General features: G+C 42.1%; 2 protein-coding genes and 1 long non-coding RNA gene across 3 annotated transcripts in view; all 3 read left to right on the top strand.

Moving 5' to 3' along the window:
- The first annotated feature begins 2840 nt into the window (after positions 1–2840).
- Positions 2841–4924, top strand: LOC133006899 (U6 snRNA-associated Sm-like protein LSm8). The gene is made up of 4 exons (XM_061075696.1): positions 2841–3011; positions 3270–3310; positions 3412–3539; positions 4414–4924. Exons 1-4 carry the CDS (start codon positions 2981–2983, stop codon positions 4502–4504), a joined length of 291 nt encoding a protein of 96 aa, XP_060931679.1. The 5' UTR covers positions 2841–2980; the 3' UTR covers positions 4505–4924.
- Positions 4925–5507: 583 nt separating this feature from the next.
- LOC133001931 (leucine-rich repeat-containing G-protein coupled receptor 5-like) overlaps positions 5508–22322 on the top strand; it is a 22740-nt gene continuing 5925 nt past the window's right edge. The window contains exons 1-6 of the mRNA XM_061071653.1: positions 5508–5806; positions 16623–16694; positions 17629–17700; positions 18005–18076; positions 19092–19307; positions 19872–19943. Of these exons, the coding sequence (XP_060927636.1) occupies positions 5508–5806; positions 16623–16694; positions 17629–17700; positions 18005–18076; positions 19092–19307; positions 19872–19943 (803 nt within the window). The remainder of the gene's footprint in view (positions 5807–16622; positions 16695–17628; positions 17701–18004; positions 18077–19091; positions 19308–19871; positions 19944–22322) is intronic.
- Positions 12383–15983, top strand: LOC133001941 (uncharacterized). The gene is made up of 5 exons (XR_009678239.1): positions 12383–12553; positions 13361–13506; positions 13858–14016; positions 14163–14258; positions 14988–15983. It is a non-coding gene; the product is annotated as an uncharacterized LOC133001941 (long non-coding RNA).

Here is a 22322-nt window from a genome sequence, read left to right on the forward strand (position 1 = left end):
TAACCCCCCCCCCCCCCCAATTCTACCCTTGACCAATAGACAGCCAGGATGAGAGACAGACAGCAATTCTGATTCAGCTGATTGGCTGGAACCAATCAGAAAACAAACGCTTCCCTGCCTGTCTGTGATTGGTTCTCCTCAACACGTAAATAAACCAATCAGCTCCAGAAGAAGCCAAGCATGCCCGCCCCCCCACCCCCTGAACCCCAGTAACAGTGATCTATTATGCTAATCGATCTGTGTGTTTTTTGATTGACTTGTCAGTTTTCTCTGTTTGTTCGTTTGTTTCCATGACGACTGATTCTGAAAAGATGTAAAATAGATTTAAAAAACAGTTCAGTCGCGTCGCTGTTCACATCGAAACCATCGAACCCCGACGACCTCACCTCATAACCACGAGATATTACACAAGAAAAAAGTCCTGTATGAGCAGGAAACCTGTGACAGTAAATACCTGTGTGTGTGTGTGTGTAAGTGTGTGAGAGTGTGTTTGTGTGTTTACTTTGGATTGATGTCAACATCTTCCAGCTCCCACCTCATACTGAACTCACTTTCAACTGGCCAATCAGAACCCTCCCTTAGCACCAGAGGCCAATAGATACCCTCACCGACTTGAAGCGACCAAACGCTGCTCTGGAACAGATTCTGTGCTTTGGAAACGAGATCTGATTGGATAGCTGTGATTTGCTCTTTCTGTGTAGCTGGCTGTGATTGGCTGTTCTACTCCATCCTCAACTTTGAAAACCAATCATCTGAAGCACAGTGCTAGCATATTGTTAGCATTTAGCGAGCAGACACTGAGCACAAGAATAGCATTAGCCTAATGTGACTAAGATGAATTCAGCACAATGTCACTAAAACCTCACCACATGGAAAACAAAGACTAACACCTGGAGCACACACCTAGAACATAACGGGGCTACGGCTAGGGAAGTAGTCAGTTAGCACACAGCTAACTCAGGTCTTTGGTAAACAGCAGTGGTTAGCAGCACACACTCAAAACAAGGCTAACATACGGCTAACACATAGTATTAGCCAATAGTTGTGTAACATACAGATAGAGTAAGGCTAACACCTGGTCAGCTAATATTGGCCTCACACCACTTAGTTTAGCACAGGCTTATTTCAGCGCTAACACAGCTAGCCATTGGTTTGCAACCACCTGGAACTATGCCATGGCAAAGTTAACACATAGCAAACATGGCTATCATTCAGTTAGCACACAGCTTGCACTTGGGTAACACTGCTAAGGTTTAGTTAGGATTCAGCTAGCATTGTGGGACATTACGCAAATGATGAGCTAAAACTCTGATAGGGATCATAGCAACTCAGTGGAAGAGGGGCGTGGCTTCAGGAGGGCTGGACAAGTGAGCTCTAAAGCCATAAACACTGTGTGTGTGTGCATGTGTTTGTGTGCGTGTGTAACATTGCAGGGATTTGCACTCTAGTGATTCACCTCAGCAAGACGTCCAACCACACAAACAGACACACACATACACATGCACACTCAAACTCATACACACATGCACACTGACACACACATACACATGCACACAAACACACACATTGCACTGCCATTTTAATATAATTGGTCAAATTTGTTTCCATGTAGCTTCACCAACCAACCAAACTATTTTTCTTTAAAGGAACAGGGATGTTGTAAAGTATTTTTGTACAAATTTAATACTTTGGTAGCATGATCGACGTTCCTGGTGTTTGTCCTGTCGGGCTCCACTGCTCTTCTCCACCTTCCCTTTGTACGGACGACTACTGAGCAACAATAAAGATGAAGACCTGCTGGGACGACTCGACTCATGTGTCATCTCACACTGAAACACCAACATGTTTGTTTGTAAATACATACACTCGAGTTGTGTTTTATACTAAAGATTCTGTATGTTCTGAGGTTAAGTTAAATAAAAAGTGTATAATTAAAAATACATTCAAAGGCGTAGAATTTATTATTGAGTTGACATTATTACAATATAATTCAGCGGTATAAAATATATACAAAATGAATATATAAATCAAACACAAAACATTACTGTATACATTTGAATACTATGATTTTTTTCATATATACATGAATATATATATAGAATTAGGGCAATTTCTGTCAATTAATTCCCCAGTATGATTCATGAACGATATGTGTTTAAAAATAATCAACTAATAACTAAAAAAATAGCGTTTATTGCTGTGTAAAATTTCTTTCAATAGTTTGAATAATAATTCAATAGTTCAATTTAACTTGCCTAATACTTGTCAGGTATGAATTCTTAGTGATTTAACAAAAATGTATTAAAGTATAGTTAAATATAATTTATTTAAAAATGCACATTATATAAAAATATAATTTATTGCTGACGAAACTTTACAATTAAAATATGTTTTTAAAAGTATTCATCTGATAAGATATATAGAAGTGTATGCAAAATAACGCAGTACAAATTATTATAGTATAATTGGGTATAATATATAGAAAATTATGCAGTTTTACGGAGTACAAAAAAGTATTCATCACTGAACATTAACTATAATTGATGAGTATAATATATAGAAAATTGTGTTTGAATGACAGTTTGTCTTTTTTAGAAATGTACATATTATTGTGCATATTTAATAAGTAGTATTATTTATGACCATGGTTTATAACATATATCATTGATAATTCAGTATCTGATAAATGATTAATCAAATGATGTAATGTTACTCTATATGAAATAACGGTTTATATGTAATATTGTTATGAGGATATAAACGGCTGGAAGTGAATCAGTGGGTCCACGCTCTGATTCCTGCTCGGTGTTTGATTGCTTCTGTCTGCTCGCTGTTGTAGCTGTTAGCATAAGCTGCCTGCGTTAGCTCCTCTCTCCGTGTCTGTCGGTGTTTTCTCGGTTGCTCTCGAGCCTCACGAACCCGGTGGAAACGCTCAGCCTCATTTTCACCACAAACACAGACACCAAGTCCCGCAGGAGACATGTCCACCGCCCTGGAGAGCTACATCAACCGTATCCTCCCGCCGCTAGCTTCTAACGTGCTAACTGACCGTGTGAATGAATGGGTGACTGCTTGTTAGCTCAGGGGCTAAGCTAGCCAGCTGTTTTTGTTAGGTATTTAATAACTAACGGTGATTTTAACTTGATCTTTCAGCGGCGCCGAGTTGAAGCTAAGATTCGTTTAGTCTTAAAACAGAAGAGTTGGTTGTTTTGTGTTTTAAAAGTGAATTTAATGTTGTGTCGAGAAATGTTTCTTTAACCGAGGTTCAGGCACCGTGGCCATCGTCACCTCCGACGGGAGAATGATTGTGGTGAGTTTCAACACGTTTCTGACCCAAACTGTTGATTTAACGCGTTAATCATCAATATTATTGATCTTCAGATGACAGATCATTCATGTGTGTGTGTGCAGGGAACCCTGAAGGGCTTCGATCAGACCATCAACCTGATCCTGGATGAGAGTCACGAGCGGGTGTTTAGCTCCAGTCAGGGTGTGGAGCAGGTGGTGCTGGGACTTTACATCGTCCGAGGAGACAACGTGTGAGTTTAACTAGTTTAACGTCTTCATGAATCAAAGCTAATTTCAGACCGAAACTGAACCACAGAATTGTTCCTCACATGTTCTGGAGGTCAAGTATGTGAGAACAAACATCTGGACATGTTCTGGATCTTCTCCTGCAGCCTCCTGGTAAAATGTGTGTAACATGTCAGAGTGAGTCCATGCGAGGAACCAGCAGGACAATGTGTGGAAGCTTCCCAGTGAGCGAGTGGACGTGTTGATGAGGTTTATAATACGTGACGGACGTGAAACTGGAAGAACACAAAGATCTCAGAATGAAGAAGAGGAACCGTACACGTAGAAGACGAAGACGTCAACTTGCCTACACAAGGAGATTCCAGATCTTTTGGTGATGAGGGCAGACGCCGGTGTGGATGAGATGTAAACAACTACACTGATCTTTCCACAGCAGAGTTTATACGTCATGTCCCCCCATTTGCTGCTCTACAGGCTCCACCCCTCGCCTGGATGTGACCTGATAACCTGCTGCTGCTTCACAAACAACTACACAACTACACAACACGTCAGGACACAAGTTTCCTGACAGTTTCTGGAGTTGAGGTCTGAAATTCACCTGCAGGCGAATGCAGAGAAGAGAACAAGTCATCACTTCCCATGTTGAGCTGCTGGTTACTGTTGACTCTGCCACAAGGGGGCGTGATGCCCATCAGAGTTACTTCTACATCCAGTTCCCTCCATAGATTTATGTTTTTACCAGACACGTGTGAATATGAGGAATTAAACATGTTTCACTGGAGATTTAACTGAACATGAAGAAAGTGACAGAAACACAAAGTAAAGTATTATTTTACAGTGATCAGTTTAGTGATTATCGGTTTTGCTGTTTTCTTCCAGAGCTGTGATCGGAGAAATCGATGAAGAGCACGACTCCACTCTGGATTTAGGAAACATCAGAGCTGAGCCGCTCAACTCAGTGGCCCACTGACCCCTCGACCTTTGACCCCCTCTTCACCCCCCTCCCTCCCTCCCTCCCTCCACTCTCACCTATCCTGGCTGCCATCTCCACGGCGACAGGAGGAGCGAGACGGCACGACTGACGCTGCGTCTGAAATCATCGCTCGTTCACTCGCTCGTTTACTTGCTCGTTCACTCGTACTCATCCCTGATGTGAGGCTGTGTGGTGAGACGTTCAGGGACGAGTCGTGAACAGGAAGTGATGTCAGCCTCAGCGTCGGTCGTGTGGACGAGCGTCACCGGAGTTTCACGCTCGATCAGCTGAGAATCGGTCACAAGGACTGAGGAGCTCAACGCAGCGTCCGTGACGACTTCAGTTTGGACTTTTTATAAATGAAGACGTGAAATGTTCGAGTTGTTATGATGAAAGTTTTTTATGCTTCAAGTCCTTTTGTCACATTGTTTTGTTTATTAAAGTTTCATGTCTCATATTCTGACTCAATGTCTGTTCACTGACCTGAAAATATAATAATACAATGTTCATCATGTTCATCGACGTCTAAAGGACGTGAAGATCCTTTTTGAGACGATTTGTGTAAATGTGATCAAATTATATTTGACCTGAGGCTGTTGAACTGGAACTTTGATGAAAAATGATCGATCATTGATTTCAATGATCATTGAATTGCAAACATGTTTCAACTGGGATTTATTCTGTTATTCATTTAAACAGTTTGTCCAACTGAGATTAAAAATCTCTCACACACCCACACACACACTCTTTCGCACACACACACTCTCCCTCTCTCTCTCCCCCACACACACTCCCCCCCCCCCCCCCCCCCTCTCTCTCCATGCTTCACTCTGGACTCACTTCACTTCAGGCTTCAGCTCAAATTCTCTGAAAACAGTTTTACTTGGTTTCTGATCTGGTTTGAATCCGGATCACAGGATGTGGCTCTGATCTGATCCACTTTCTTTCTGAATTCATTTCTCTGGAGCTCAAACTTCTGTCGGGAGACACCGTGGAGGACATGCCGGGGACTGTGGCTCTCATCACCGCCCTCTCGCTCCTCTCGGCCGGGCTGCGGAGCTCCGTGTTCGGCGCGGGGATGCTGGGCTCCGTGGCCGCGGAGGAGAGCTCCAGCGCCCGGGTGAGCAGCACGGCGGTGCCCGGGGCGTGGAGCTCCGGGGCCGGGGACAGAGCAGCGGGGCAAGCCGGCTGCCCTGGCCGCTGCCGGTGCGAGGTGGACGGGCTGCTCCACCGGGTGGACTGCTCGGACCTGGGGCTCCGGGAGGTCCCGAGCAACCTGAGCGTGTTCACCTCCTTCCTGTGAGTTAGCCCCGAGGGTCTACTGGGTTTACTGGGTTTACTGGGTTTACTGGGTCTACTGGGTTTACTGTGCAACATGTGTCTTCGTGCGTGTGCGTGCGTCGTGAGAACCGCAGCACCTGTTTATTCCTCTCGTGCTCTGCTGGAACGCACGCGCACGTCATGATGTGGTTCTTACGGTTCTGAAACAGGTTCTGAGGTTCTAGAATCTTTAAAGTGGCTCCACTGAACCTTCAGGACAGATACTGGTTCCTACAGTCAGAGTCAGGAACGAGCAGAAGTAGGTTGAGCAGCTGAAGAAGCGCCAGAAGTTCTGCAGGTTTCAGGTGCAGTCAGACAGATTCTGGTTCAGGTTCAGGTTCAGGTTCCAGGGGCTTCTGATGGTTCCAGTTCTCCTGAAGCTGGTTCTCAGGGTTTCTGAGGAACTGTTCTCCCGGAGGTTCTGGAGTTGCCAGAAGTATCTGTTGTTGTGAAGGTTCTCTGGACACATGGAGAGATTTGATATATTAGTGTTGATCAAATCAAATTCATATTCAACCATAGATGCAGCAGGTCAGTGATGTTTGTGAATCAAACTTTAACTGTCGTCTGATCTGTTAGTTCTGGTTTCACATTGTTTATTAGAGACTAAAGAATTGATCTGACATACGTCCTCTAGTCATCTCCTCCATGTACTGGACTCTGAAGGTCTGTTGTTCTGGACGAGGTCTGAGGAACCTTCACTGATATTCAGGTTCAGAACCAACTGTCAAGTCTGAAGCTATGAAACAAACAAGGTGTGAACTAGTCCCTGGATCAGCATGTGGATGATGGTTGTCATATTTATACTTATTTGTCTGAGGCTTTCCCGTCAGCACATTAAGTCTTTGAACTGATCCACAAACTGAAGATGTTCTTTGGTCAAAATGATCCAGAAAAACTTTCAGAAAGTTAATAACTGTCATGTGACGATCGTCTGAGTCTGAACTCAAGTTCAATTCCTTCAAATCCATTTCACCTCAAAGCAGGTGACGACAAAACATGTTTCAGCTCTGGCAAAACCATTACATCACTCACTGTACACTGTGTGTGTGCGTGCACGCGCGTGTGTGTGTGTGGGAGGAAAATCTGTCCGTCTTGGCCGTGGTCTAAAAGCTGCACAATGTCCAGGATTTAAGTTTCACTCTCATTAAAGGAAACCTTCTTCAATTCTGTGTGTGTGTGTGTGTGTGTGTGTGTGTGTGTGTGTTTCTCAATGAAAGCACTTTCCTTACAGTTTGTCTAAGACAGGCAGATGGACATTCACACACACACTCACACACACAAACACACACACAAACACACACACAGACAGGCGATCAAAGGTTCTTTGTGTCTTTAAAAAAGCTCCAATCAGAAGTTCATCCAACAAAACATCAAGGAGTTCCTGTGTGTGTGTGTGTGTGTGTGTGTGTGTGTGTGTGTGTGTTTGTCGGTCGATCACCAGTATCCAACAGACCCATAGCCATCCTGTCACCTAGTCACGATGCGTTCAGCCGATCGTCAGGTTGTTGATGTTTCCAGATGTTTGTGTGTTCAGGTCGCTGGTGAATCTGAAGATGTAAATAAATTCTTCTGCTTGCGGTGGTTTTAGCGGCGCAGTGGTACAGTGGTTATCATCGTCAGCTCACAGCGAGACGGTTCCTGTTTTGAATCTGTCTTTTCCCCAGTTTCCTCCCACAGGTTCATGTGTAATGGTTGTTTGTGTTGGTCTCGGTGGTGAAGTTAAGATAAGAGATGGATTTCTGAAGGCAGAGAAACGAGGGAAACATTCAGTTTGAGTATGTTCCTCCGATTGTCAGGGGTTAGAAACTGAGGGAAGTCTGATTCTATTGTGCCGAACCTACTGGTTCTCAAGATCTTACAAGACTAACAAACCTGTAACACACATTTAATAATAAGAAGAGAAGCAGTTGTTGAATTTGAAACTTGTATTAAGTCTTCTAAATGGTCGTATGTGTGATTTCCCTGATATTTGTCTGGTATCTGAACCCACGAATCCACCTCAGTGTTTCTCTGTTGTTCTGCAAAGCGACAGGATCCAGATCAAACTGAGTTCTCAGACGCTTGTTTACAGATGAAACTGAAGCTGATGCTGTTTCCTCAGAATCTGTTTCATTAAAGCACCAGTTGAATATGTGTGAAACTGTGAGAAATCTCCACACACATCAGTTTACTGTTCGACCGCCGTCACTCTGAATACGACTCTGTCAATGGCTTTGTGTGTGACTGTGTGTGTGACTCTGTTTGTGTGTGTGTGTGTGTGTGTGTGACTCTGTGTGTGTGACTCTGTGTGTGTGTCTGTGTGTGTGTGTTTGACGTCTGAATGGCTCTGTAAATCTCTATTCTGCGTGTGACTGACTCAGGAGACTTTTAGCTGCTGAAAGAAGCTGTGGACATATGAAGGACGTTTTAGCCACTCCCACTTTGGCAGCCATGTTTTTCTCTGGTGTTGACGAGTGGATTAATGGTCGGAAATGATTTCTGACATAAAGATTTTCAACAGATCTTATTGATATATTGGTGTCCATCATAGTCTCCAGTTCAAGATGGACGACACGTCTTCACTTCCTGCAGCCGTCTTACTCATGATGTCCTCTGGACTCATAGCAGCTGTCAATCATGACGGACAGACAGTGAGCCTCCTGTCAATCACCTGACCTCTCTCACGACACCAGAGGAACAAATCATGTCGTCAACTTACCTGCTGCAGGATCGTCAAGGTTGACTTACACTCAGCTGTCACACATACACACACACTCACACACACACACACACACACACGCTCACACACACACATTAACACACACACACGGAGGTAAATGGACGGCCAGTCTCTCCCCCTCAGGTTGTGAGAGAGGTCAGAGCTGTAGATTAATAATGTGAGAGGTTTCTGGAGCCTCACGTCGTGACGAGCTGCTGATCCCGGGTTAGATTCCTCATCGTCGTGGAGTCAAACTTCATCTTTGTAAACAAAATGGAAAAATATAAAGTTAATATTAGAGAGAGAAAAAACCCAAATGGTAAAAACTTGAGCATCGTACATTAAACTATTTCAGGTGGAGGTTTGAAAATATGATCCAGAATGAGATCAGTCGTCAGGTTATTATCGTTCTCAGTTTATTCAACTCGCTGTTGTTTATGTGAAACTTTCCTTCTGGAATCAGGAAGCTCAGATGGACTCAGGGACCAAACCCCCTGCGACCACTCGCTCCGGGTGGGGGCCCCCCCTCCGCCCCCAAAACACTGAAAGAACGACTGAAAGACTGAAAGAGGACAAAACCAGAGCGAGGCCTCACTGTCACACTCTGCCTCTAACTACACAACTCTCTTTTCCCTCTGTCGTCAGAGTTTGTCTTTCTGCCGACATTTGAATAATCGTGTGATATCCATCAGTTTGAGCCCGAGGAGACGGAAAAGAGACAAAACACACACACACACACACACACACACACACACACACACACACACACACACACACACACAGAGCTGCATCTATCTCATTACACACAGGGAGAAAACCACACAACATGGTTAATGTATTCGTCTTTTCTTTCATCCCTTTCTCCGTGTTCGTCATTCACTTTCCCTCCTCAGACACAAACAATCACTTCAAACATCTGAACTTGTGCGATTCAGACGCTTTGTCTTTGTGGAGTCGAAACTCAAACTGTGACACTCGATCCTGAAAACACTCTCATCTGTGAGAGTAACGTTTATAAAGGTTTACGACTTTTTATGATCAATGTTTGACTTCATGTGACTAATGTAACTTTCCTGGAAACTTTTATCATAATATTTCCTAATATATTTTTAATTTGCTCTCATAAAGTTCTGTAATGAAATTTATAACTTTAATTTCAAATATTTCGATTGAAGTCACTATAGTCACTATAGTCACTGTAGATATTTTACTTTATTCACACTATATTGCAACAATAGTCTTAAGAAATTGAAATGATTAGAATATATTTTAAAAGTTTGAATTGAGTCTTAAAGAAGTTCCTGTAATACTTTTTAAAATATTATTATTACATTCAAGGACGGAACAAAAAAATATAAACGATCAAAGACACAAAAGAAGCTGAACTTTGCCATTGATAAAACTTTAGAACGTATTTGACTGTGGATTCTTCTCATCGCGTCTGAAATCATGAACCAAGTTTGACTGTTTATTTTCAGATGTGTGAGCACGTGTGGAGAACGTGAGTGAAGCTCAGTCTGGGTAATGAACAACTCTAATGTATACATATATATTCTGAGTGTTCGTTAATAAATGAAGTGAATGGACACGGCAACATAAAGTGTGTGTGTGTGTGTGAAAGTCATTAAAATCAGTCGGCTGTGACTAGGTCTGAGAGTAAAGAAACATTCTGCTAAAATACGTCCAAACAAACGTCTCTTTGTGACCAGGCTACCTGTTGACAATGTGGTAGAGCAACACACACACACACACACACACACACACACACACACACACACATTAACAGGCTTTATGGTGTGTTGAGAAAGTCTTTTAACAACGGGTGTATTCAACCTGCAGACACACCTCACTCTGTGTGTGTGTGTGTGTGTGTGTGTGTGTGTGTGTGTGTGTGTGTGTGTGTGTGTGTGTGTGTGTGTGTGTGTGACAAAGACACTCTGTCTCCCCGTCCTCCCAGTAGAGAGACGTTCCCTCCCGATGGTTATCAAACAGATAGCAGGAACACAGATAAGGAGAAGAAAAGCCAAGAGGAAGAAGAACTTTTTGGCACAAAAACAAAATGAACAAAAGGATTTTCTCTTTGAGCCGATGACATCACTTTGTTTGGACTTGACGACCTGAAACGGTTTTGAAGAAACTGATGTTTAAAGCTTCGTTACTGGTTCTTTCTCACCTGGTTGGATTCAGAGCTTCAGACTCTTCAGTTCAGTCTGAACCTGAACATCAGGTGTGAACGGTTCCTCAGACCAGAAGAGGAGTTCTGGGTCTGGATCAAACTGAACCTGGTTCTGTTCTAGAAAACACTTTGTTGGATAGTTTGGACTTTTGGACCAATCACAGGAAGTAGAGACATAATTAAACAGTAGAAGAAGAAGAAGAAGAAGAAGAAGAAGAAGAAGCTGCTGCAGTCTTCACCTCCGACGATATAATGTTTGAACCACGAGGACGTTCATTTGGTGCATGTGAACTAGTGTGAAGTAGGTGCTGATGTTGCTAGTGATACCATCATGATGTTACCATGGCAACCAAATGAAGCGCTTCATTCAAACAGAAAGACTTCAACACCCCACCCCCCCACACCTGATAAGACCCCCCCGTCAACGGCATCTACAAACCAATCAGAGTCAAGTACAGGTAGACCACGCCCACGTAGTTGATGACGACAGGACGTATGTCAGACTAAATTCTTTAGTCCCTAAATTACAAAGTGAAACCAGAACTAACAGATCAGATGAAACTACGGATCACACATGAAGCTTCAGAGTCTCAGAGAGGACGTTGTCCTCAAGTGTCCACAGAGTTTTGTCCTGTTTGTCGCTCTGTGAAGCTTTTTAAGAAACTTTTCATGATTTTTGAATTTGTCAAACACCAACAGTTGAAATGTCAGACGTTACTTATTCATTCATTACTTTACTTTCTCTCTTTCCAGTTACTTCCACTTCTGTCTTGTTTCTCACTCAGGTGTGTTGACTCGTTCCTCCAAAGGAAGCGTGAAGTCCTGTGTGTGTGTGTGCGTGCGTGTGGTTGTGTGTGTGAGCACTGAGTACACTGTAAAAAGCCCAACTTCAAAATCATTGGTCTAACTTATTTTTAAAAGTTGAGTGAGCAAATTTTTTTTTAAAATGTTGAGCAAACCCAAAGTTTCAAGTTTACAAATAAGTAGTGCAGTCAACTGAACATTTTAAGTTGAGGAAACTTCAAATATTGCTTAGCCAGCTCCGGGATGCAAATATAAGTTCAGATTGAATGATATGAATGCATTTATATATGGAATATATCTACTTAGATATGTATATATAAACACACACACACAAACAAACATATATACATATGTGAACATATATATTTATGTCTTGTATTATTATTATACACATTTACACACAAATATAAAATATATATATATATAGCATGTTCAGATTTCTTTTTACCCCTTACTTTGTATTCACCTTCTGTCGTCTTGGAGTTTTAATTTTACCACTTTTACCAACCACATTATTAAATGTCACCCTCTGCCCATCCACTGCAGCCACACAAGCAGTGATAAAGATAAAAAGAGAGAGTGGGGCTACGTATTCTCCACACAGGCTTGAGTGGAGAATACGTAATTTACCCTCGACAGCCGACATTTAACGGAGCAAACAGCGGAGAACTTCTTCAACATGGATGGCATTAAATTAATAATTGAAGTGGAGAAGTGCAGTGAAAAAAAAGATTAATGATGGGACAATGTTGGTTAATGTTGGAGCAAGCGCTGCACGGCGCTTCAGCGTGGCTTCCGCGTCCGGAAAGCGACGTCATGACGTAGTCAGCGTCACTGCGCACTCGTGTTTTGAGACGCCAGCCCAGCGCTCTCAGGTAGAGTGGGCTTGTCTGGACATGTTGGGGTGTAGTTGATCAGATGCACGTCCTTCTATCGCAAGTTCCGCCGCCTGATATCGCCCGACGGCAAGTTTTGTCGACTGATGTCCTCCGACCGCATGTCCTACGGCTGCGTGTCCTCCTCACTTTCTTCCAGCACTAACTAGGTAAGACTCCCGCCGCTATTTTACTGGTTATTCTGCGACCCGTTGTCTTTCGAATGCAATGATTCACAACGTTTACAAAACTACATGTGTAAGCTATCCATAAAATCTACCTGTTAGCTACCCGTGAAAGCCACGTGTTTGCTAACTTTCAGCTACATGTGAAAGCCACGTGTTTGCTTACTTTAAGTTATCTGTAGACCAACCCCACCCAAACCACCGTGCTACGTTTATAAACTACCAACGTGTTAAGTTGAGTTATCAATAAAATAATGGTACATTTTGATGATCTTCTCCTTGTGTATACTGGGGTATGTGTCGTCTGTTGGTGTCTTTTCTGTTTGAATCTTAGCATAACGGTGAATTTAACAATTAAGCTTTCATACAGAGCTCGTTCACGTGTTATTTATTTCAAAATAACTACTTATTACATACATTTCCCACAAATATGGGGAAATGTAACTCAAATAGCCCTACATAGTTCTGTGTTTAATTTATTTCAAAGTACACCTACACTTGCCTCTGTATTTTTCTTCTCTTCATAAGAGTTTGGTGTTTTTTCCTTTGTAACAGGTAAAAATAGCTATAAAAGTCAACAGTTCTTTATTGTTCTATAATTTCTTAAATGCAACTTTATAAGCTTTCTTATCAAATATGTTTCTCAGCTCCAGACAAATTTTATTTGGGCGAAGAGTGGGCAAAATGGTTCTTTTGATGTAAAGGTTGCCTACCTCTGCCTCAGCCAAATTGAGTTTGTTCATTTGGGTGGTGTTAAACTCATAAACTAAATGTGTTTTCCTTGTTTCACAGGATTTGGATGCAGTGTAAGGAGTGCAAGTTCTCGCACCCTAATCAGGATATTCTCCTCAAGCATTACCGACTTTGCCACTACCGGGGACGCTTCTGGCCACTGCCGTGCCTGTACACTGACTGCTGCTGCACTTTCAAAACAAGCGGTGGGTTAAAATGCCACCTTTCAAGAGTACACACAAAGTCCAGAAAAACTGAAGTAGAAGTCACCTTTTTTTGTCAATTGTGTGACTTTAAAGACATCTGTGCCCCAAAGAAATACATAGCCCATCTAAGGACTCATTTGAGGCAGCATGTGACTGTTTATTGTTTACTGTTTACTGTTGGTAAGATTTTTTTTTTATATAATGTGTAATGTCCTAAATGCTCTACCAATTCCACCATTCTGCTCAGCTTCCGGATGTAGCAAACCTTTTTAGTTTATAACTGTACAATGTGGGCACCTTCTGTAATTGGAGTCTGTATTAACACTAATACTGTTATTTCTCCTCTCTTAGATATATGCTGAGTTTTTTTGAATCACTCAAGTGGATCTAAAGAAGACATTCTTCACATCTTTGGATGCACACGCCTCAAACCTGATAAAGCTTTACAGAACACGTAGCGGGACACTAGGAAAGGACTTAAAGGCCCTATTTGACAACCTTGATGAACAGGTAATGCAAGTAGGAGATAAATCAAGGTTTTCTGAGAGTGCATTTTCACATTGCAAACAGACATTAACATAAATTGTGAATAGGTGTGGTGTGATTTTATTTTCAGGCCATGGTATATTTTTTTTAACTTTATTTGTGTCTTTCAGACAACCAATGTGCTTGCACAAAGGAAGGCCACAGCTCTCCGAGGTCTACCTCTCTATTTGAGGGAGAATCCAGGCAACGTCCTGAAGACATGTCTGGTAAGAATACTTCGGTTTATACCATTGAAGTTTTTTTCTTCCATTTTTTTAATAGCTGGGCCAATATAAATATACAAGGGGCCAGTACATCTCTGATTAGGGAGCAAACGCATTCATTTGATAGGAATATGCAATAAAACCACTTATTTATATTCCCTTTAATGTAATAGAAGTAGTTATCCCTAATTAAGGCTGAAATCTTTAACAATAAAAGTAAAAACACATTATCAAGAGGTAATCTATGAGGGTTGACCTAAAAAAAACCTTAAATCAGTAAATTTTGCTGCAAGTTTTAGTGTTTGGATTGTGGCCGATTTTATATGCACTGTCAGGGTGAGATATTGTCCATCCTTTTTGGATTGTTAACACTTATGGAATCAAAGGATTATCCCACACCTTTTAAACTGCACACCAGCTGAATTTTAAGAGCACCTTTAGAAAAAAAATGCCAGATTTCGCACAAATTATCCCTTCACATGGATTAATTGATGACATCTGGGTGGTCAAAATTTATCTGGTGGCCTTACAAATTGTATTTTTTAATGCATCTTAAATTTGTCGTTAGGAAATTTCTTCATATTTTGAACAGTGGTCACTTGCACTCAAAGTTTAACTCATAAAGGTGCATGTCACTTTACTCATGGGCAGGGGTATATAATTTATTTATAAATGTGGTGATGAAAACATTAAAAATTTAAGTAATGTCTGTTTGTTTTCTCTATGATACAGACTCGGAGGAAACGTCCGTTGCAGGTGTTCAACTTGGCATAGTCACCATTGTTGAAGATGATGTTGGGAGAGCTCACTCAATGCCCAGAACAATCAACATTGCCCTTGTCATCGAGGAAAAGGTTGTTGTGGAGGACATCTCTGACATCAGTACAGCCATTGTACTTCTCTTTGGATGCACCTACAACCTCAACCTGGACTACCCCAAAGGGTTGAGGTACACTTTTGAGGCCCTTCAAAAGATTTTTATGAACCTTGGCACAGAGTGTTCTTCCCGTGTTCAGGCTCTGAAAAACAACTTGTTAAAGTAGCCCGATACCATGACACATAGACATGTGTTCAATGCACATATTTGCACACATTGACATGTCACTTTATTCCTCAAAATATGTTTTTAAGTTCAGTAGTAGCTACACAAATCCCATGTTCCCATTTGAAGTTAGTGTTTACTAACTGCTGGATTTGTTTGTCTCTGAAACTAAACACGTTTGTGTCTTGTTACACGTTTTTATGGATGCACTTTCTATAGACATGTCACTTTATTCCTCAAAATATGTTTTCAAGTTCAGTAGTAGCTACACAAGTTTGTGTAGTGTTGCTACGAATCCCATGTTCCCATTGGAAGTTAGTGTTTACTAAGTGCTGGATTTGGTTATCTCTGCAACTGAACACGTTTGTGTCTTGTTACATGTTTTTTATGGATGCACTTTCTTCACTGCTGGGTTTGGCCAGTGGTTTCCTCAAGTATCTGACTAACACATGTTTTGTGATTCATAGTGTCAATCATACTGTTTTCTATATTATAGCTAAAGTATTGAGAGCTGGTTCTGCACTTTGTTATGTGTTTACATATTCTATCTTTGAAAATAATTGTATAATGTTACCAAGTTCACTTAAGCATCCCTGCTGCTGCAATTTCAATGTTGCCTTTTTTGTAGTTATTGGATGTATATAATGTTAACCCCTGTGTTCTTAATAAACAGATTCTTTATAGAATTTTGGTGTTATTATTGAATTTCCACAACAGTATGAATAGAGTAAACTTGAGTTAGCTCAACTGATGGGCAGCAAAGTTGAGTTAACTAAGCATTTCAAGTTTAAGTTTAAGTTCTCTCGACTGAAACTATCCAGTTCTGTTGATGTATGTTTTCAAATCATTAGCATGCATATAATCTAGTATTCCTAACTTGTAGATTTGAGGAGCTCTGAATGGAGATGTTAAGTTAGTCTAACAGAACATCACCATTCAGAGCTACTCTATATAACATTTTGAGTGAACTTAATTATTTAAGTTGACACAACTCACAAGCCCTTAAGTTAGGTCAACTCAAAAAAGCGTTGCAGCTGGTTGCTTTACTTTTTTAAGTTGAGTCAACTTTTCTTTTTTTACAGTGTAGATGCTTTGTGTAACTGTTTTTACATGTGAGCTGTGTTTGAATGGTTTCTGTGTCTGAACCAGACCTTGACAGTTTTTATGTTTTTATAATTAATTGATGTTTTTTTATTAAAGCTGCTGTGAAACAAAATATAATTATGAACGTGCAGTATTTTTTTTAGTATTTATAGTTTGATATACAATCATTCTATTATTTCAGAGACACTAACACTCACTTCTCTCTCTCTCTGTGTCGGCAGCGATCTGAGTATGAATAATCTGACTGTGTTGTCCAGCGGAGGTTTGTCCAACCTACACTTCCTGGAGGAGCTGTGAGTGACACACACACATACAGACACACACACACACACACACACGTAGAATTTGTTCAAATTTGGTGCAAACCTTCACTTAGACTCACAGTTGAACTGATTTAGGGGTCAAGGGTCAAAAGTCAGGGTCACTGTCACCTCATATAACACGTTATCTTAAAGGCTAATTTCTGCAGCCTTTATAGGACAATAGAAATAATGTTACTGTCACTGCAATCATACTTCCATATGTCCTTAATGTTGCCATGGTTACAGCAGTACATCTGCAACAACAGCAAATATGGTGACGATGGAGGAAGTTGTGATAATCATCCTGCGTTGTTTACGTTGCTCGTCCAACTTTCAAACTCGAAAAGTCTCATCTTCAGAAATCGGTTTAGTTTCATCTGCTCAGTGATTAATCGTCACCTGGTTGTCACGGCAGCGGCTTCCTGTGATGTCATGACCACGCTCAGACGTGCATCAGCGTGAACAGCTGACCTCACAGAGACCTGAGCATGACTCTGCCTGCAGCCAGCTGTGTGTGTTTGTCTGTGTGTGTGTGTGTTTGTGTGTGTGTGTGTGTGTGTGTGTGATATTTGTCACTGTGGAGTGAGAAACGTCACCACGGCGATGGGGCACCGCAGAGGTGCTTGCTGGGTACTAGCGGACGGGCTGACCTCTGCGTGGCCTCGAAAACACTCGGACCTCCAGGACGAGTTGTCTCTTCTCCACACGAAGGAGAATTTGCACCATGTACCATCTGCTACAAGGGAGGAGGTGGGGTTTTGAAGCCGGCCACCGGGGGTTGATGGAGCCATCATGTCGTCCATCTTTATGTAAAATCTATATTTTAAGGTGCAGTATGATGAATCTCTCTCTCTCTCTCTCTCTCTCTCTCTCTCTCTCTCTCTCTCTCTCTCTCTCTCTCTCTCTCTCTCTCCCTCTTGCTCAGGCGTTTGGCGGGAAACGACCTGTCGTCCATCCCCAGAGGAGCGTTCACTGGCCTCTACAACCTCAAAGTTCTGTAAGTTTGTTTCAGCCTCAGACCTTCAGACGTCTGTATTTGTATGGGTGGTGGAGCAGAATGTGCATGGTAACTGTTCAGAGGGTCAGTGTTGATTGATCAAAAGCCTTACGGCCTGGGGGAAGAAGCTGTTTTTGAGTCTGGTAGTCCGTGCTCGGATGCTCCAATAGCGTTTCCCAGTTAACGATTCATATAATTTTTATAATTAATTATTATAATTAATTTGTTTTATTCAACTGTGACAGAAACGGTTGTAAATGTACTTTTTAAAATGTTTCATTATTTTCTCTCGTCTCTTTTGCAGGATGCTTCAAAACAACCAGCTGACGTGTGTTCCTGCCGAGGCCTTCAACAATCTGCACAACCTGCAGTCACTGTGAGACACACACACAAACACACACACACACACACACACACACACACACACACACACACACACACACATGCACACTCTCACAGACCCATCGTTTTGTCTCGTTTTACTCTTTGGTAGAAAGGAATCTTCAGGATCACACACACACACACACACACACACGCACACACAAACACACACACACACACACACGGTCTGGTACATTAATGTATGCAGTCCAGTGTTCTCTCTGCCTGAACAACACGTGGTAATTATGCTGAAACTGTACCTGTGTGTAACTGTGTGTAGAGATAAGGGTTTGAGAATGGAGACGTCTAAGGTCTCTGTCTCTCTCTATGTCTCTCTCTGTCTCTCTCTGTCTCTCTCTCTCTCTCTCTCTCTCTCTCTCTCTCTCTCTCTCTCTCTCTCTCATTATGTGAAGTCCTATCCTCCTCTTCTCTCAGTACATGAACGGACAACGTATTGTCCGAACACAGAGAAACTTTGTGTCTCACATCAACTTAGAGTCAAAACAAGTTTCTTCTTTTTGTTTTGAGTTGATATACATCATTATGAGTGGCTTTTACTTTGAAGGTCAAAAAGGAAGCAGGAAACACACAGAATCAGGATTTCTTGAAAAAAGATTCATGGCTGAGTGATAGTTTTGAGATTGTGATATGAAAACAAAATAAATGTATATGATGTTAAGGCGTTTTCTTCTCTTTATGTCGTATTATTTAAATAAAAACAATCCAGGGAAATTTAACGAAAAACAAGTGATCATGAGGAAACTCACATAAATCATCTCAGTGTTTCCTCGGCGCTGACCGACAAAATCCTCTCAGCCTTAAGTCTGAGCTCATTAAAATACCTCTGTTTGTCCCTGAGAGGCCGATGGCAGCTGAGCAGCCGCTCATCAAACACTCGACCTCAGAGTGAAGTGAACTCAGTGAAACTACAAATAAAGAAGAGTGTTAAGAAAAGAGTTGTTTTTTGTCTTTGCAGTTTTTAATGTCGACATCTATCTTTGTTTCCGTAGACGTCTCGACGCCAATCACATCTCCTTGGTTCCTGTCGGCTGTTTCACGGGTCTGCGCACACTCCGTCACCTGTGGCTGGATGACAACTCTCTGACAGAGGTGCCGGCGGCGGCTCTGAGCGAGCTGCCCGCCCTGCAGGCCATGACCCTCGCCCTCAACCTCATCAGCCACGTCCCTGACCACGCCTTCAGCCAGCTGGGCCGCCTTGTGGTGCTGTACGTGTCATTGAAGATAAACATGTTCAGAGGAAATATCACTTTTTAAACATTCAAGCAAAGAGACAAAAATACTTATTTATGCTGCTTTTTACGTAAGAAAACAGAAACGTCTGTTTTAATAATGTTTTTTATTTTAATTGTGTGTGTGTGTGTGTGTGTGTGCGTGTGACTGTGCGTGTGTGTGTCTGTTGCTAGGAGCTGTTTGCTGCATTAAGTTTGACCCTAGCAGCGACTGTCCGTGTCCGTCAGTATTAGCTTCTTAATAACATGCACAACACCGTGTGTGTGTGTGACTGTGTCTGTGACTGTGTGTGTGTGTGTGTGAGTGATGGCGCTCAGCGCGGCAGCATTGAAGTCTTCTGTCATTTCTTTTGTCCAATCGGCTTGAAGCTAATTTGCATGAAATTACCGAAGGAAAAAAAACTTCTTGAGAGGCCCCTGTCCCCCTTTTAGAAAGACACGCACACACGCACGCACACACACACGCACACACACGCACACACACACACACACACACTCTTTGTCTGCTTCATTAGTCCATCAGTCTCTCTCTCTCCACAGGCATCTCAACAACAATAGGATCGTTTCCATGGGAACGGACTGCTTCCACGGACTCCACAGTTTGGAGACGTTGTGAGTTTGTGTGTGTGTGTGTGTTGGGAGGAGTCAGGGTTGAGCTGGGGTCGGGGTGAAAGGTCAGGAGATGACAGAGAGGTTTAATTTATACGTTTGTGAAGGATCATTAACGAGAGTTTTAAGAGAATGTGAAGAAACTTGTCGAAAACGTAAATAGGTTTCATCTTTGTGCTAGCATGTGATTAGCTTAGCTTAGCTTAGCAACTTTACTACGATGAACATAGACTGTTTATAAAAATAGACCTGGATCTGAAAAGTGAAGTCAATCTGGAAGAGCTGAAACTTGCAGGTACCTTGTAGTGACCAGCAGGGGGCGACTCCTCTGGTAGTTTCTATAGAAAGTGACTCTGCTTCTCACTTTATAACGTCAGTAAACATGGAGTTTATGTCTCAGTCTCTAGTTTCAAGTCTTCTTCAAACAGCTGAAGTTCATTTAGTGAATTATGATCATTTAAAGTCAAACAGACCATTAAGCACTAGGTGTGTTGGGGGGGAGGGGGGGGATACCACAGTGTGATTGACAGCTAGTACTGTCAGTCAGGCTCCACCCCCGCCCCTCCAAATATGGTTACGTCTGGTTTCAAAAACCCAAGATGACGCTGAATTGAGGCTTGAAAACTGCTCTTTAACATAGAAGTACTCACATGAGTAAATGTACTCAGCTACTTTCTACCAGTGGAACCAAACCAGTCGCCAGCGTGGATATTAACCTGTGTGTTTATGTAACGTGTGTGTTTGTGTGTGTGTGTGTGTGTGTGTGTGTGTGTGTGTGTGTGTGTGTGTGTATAAACTGAGGAATGTGTGTGTCTATTGAAATGTTTCTGTTTTCTCAGTCGACCCGAGAAACACGTTTAAACACACACTGCCTTCATTTGAAATACTTGTGTGTGTGTGTCTCTGTGTGTGGCCCTGGCTGTATGCTAATCATAATTACTATTCATACACAGGCAGTGTGTGTGTGTGTGTGTCTGTGTGTGTGTGTGTGTGTGTGTGTGTGTGTGTGTGTGTGTGTGTGTGTGTACCTGCTGGATCAGCAATAATAAACCGCAGTGGAGCCTCACGTTCATGTGAAACTACAAACACAAACAGAGTCTGACGAGGAAAACGGAAACGAAAACAGAACAAAATAAATGAATACAACCGTTTCAGGACGGACGTAAAGACAAACATCAGATTTTAAATTTAAGAAAACAGATTTAGGAACCTCGTCCGCCGCCGCCGCCCGCGCTGGACGAGCCCCTCCCGCCAGGCTTACCCCCCGGCCCCCGTTCTTTTGGCCCAGGGTGAGATTTGGTTCCAGTAAGTCGTGGAGAAGGTGACGAGCAGGAAACCAAACATCCAGCTTTAAAAACACAACTTCAGAAACATCTGAGGCCCCGAGGAACCCCGGAGACGACAGTCCGTCAACACCGTGTTAATAACTTCTCAGTATTACACTTTTATTATAATATCTAGTTTTACATCATATATTTATTTACTTTTAAACATTATCATTTTATTTCAGTGCTTTCATTATTATTATTTTATCTCTTTCTTTTTAACGGCTTTGGTTTCATATTGTTTTACATCTTCCATCATAGGAAAGAACGAGTCTCCTCCATGTTAGGCCAGAGTCCAGTGAAGGTCATGAGCTGCAGCTGAAAGCTCCAGAAACATTCAATCACTACCTGCCGTCGAGTAAAAGTTTAAGAGGCAGAAATCACATCATCAGGCTTCTTCTGGACAAACACACACACACACACACACACACACACACACACACACACACGAACGAACAACCTCACACACTCACAACCAGACTGAAGCAATTTCAATTTAATGGTATTTTCACAATGTGGCAGCTTCATTACACACAGAGTGAGTTTGTGTGTGTGTGTGTGTGTGTGTGTGTGTGTGTGTGTGTGTGTGTGTGTGTGTGTGTGTGTGTGTGTGTGTGTGTGTGTGTGTGTGTGTGTGTGTGTGTGTGTGTGTGTGTGTGTGAGTGTGTGGGTGTAATAGCCACCTGCGTCCCAGAGATGGATGAGAGGACCTAATTGAAGCCATGTGTGAACTCGGAGAATGCTCTAGTCTCTGTGATGAACGCGAGTGGAGACAGAGTTAAATGTTTCTTTAATAAACTTAGAAAGACGCAGAAAAAAGATTAAACTAAACATGGAGCTGGAAACACAAACATTTATATGAAACACTTTCTCCGTCTGAAGCTGACGTTCCCACAGCGTTGCAGTTTATTATAGAGTCGTGTTAACGATGTGAACCTAGTTTATTATATCTGCTTTCAGTCAGTTCCTGACGTGTTCCCCACATGTTTTGCAGGTTCTGTCTGTGAGAACAAATGTCAGAGACATTTTCTAGATCTTCTCCTGCAGCTTCCTAGTA

This window comes from Limanda limanda, chromosome 1 (genome assembly GCF_963576545.1).
Source record: "Limanda limanda chromosome 1, fLimLim1.1, whole genome shotgun sequence".
In the NCBI taxonomy this organism is placed as follows: Eukaryota; Metazoa; Chordata; class Actinopteri; order Pleuronectiformes; family Pleuronectidae; genus Limanda; species Limanda limanda.

Excerpts from the sequence above, each read along its gene's own strand:
- LOC133006899 (XM_061075696.1), top strand. The coding sequence starts at position 2,981 with ATGTCCACCGCCCTGGAGAGCTACATCAACC. Across the intron at positions 3,311-3,411 it reads CCGACGGGAGAATGATTGTG|GGAACCCTGAAGGGCTTCGA; the intron begins GTGAGTTTCAAC and ends GTGTGTGTGCAG. Across the intron at positions 3,540-4,413 it reads ATCGTCCGAGGAGACAACGT|AGCTGTGATCGGAGAAATCG; the intron begins GTGAGTTTAACT and ends GTTTTCTTCCAG.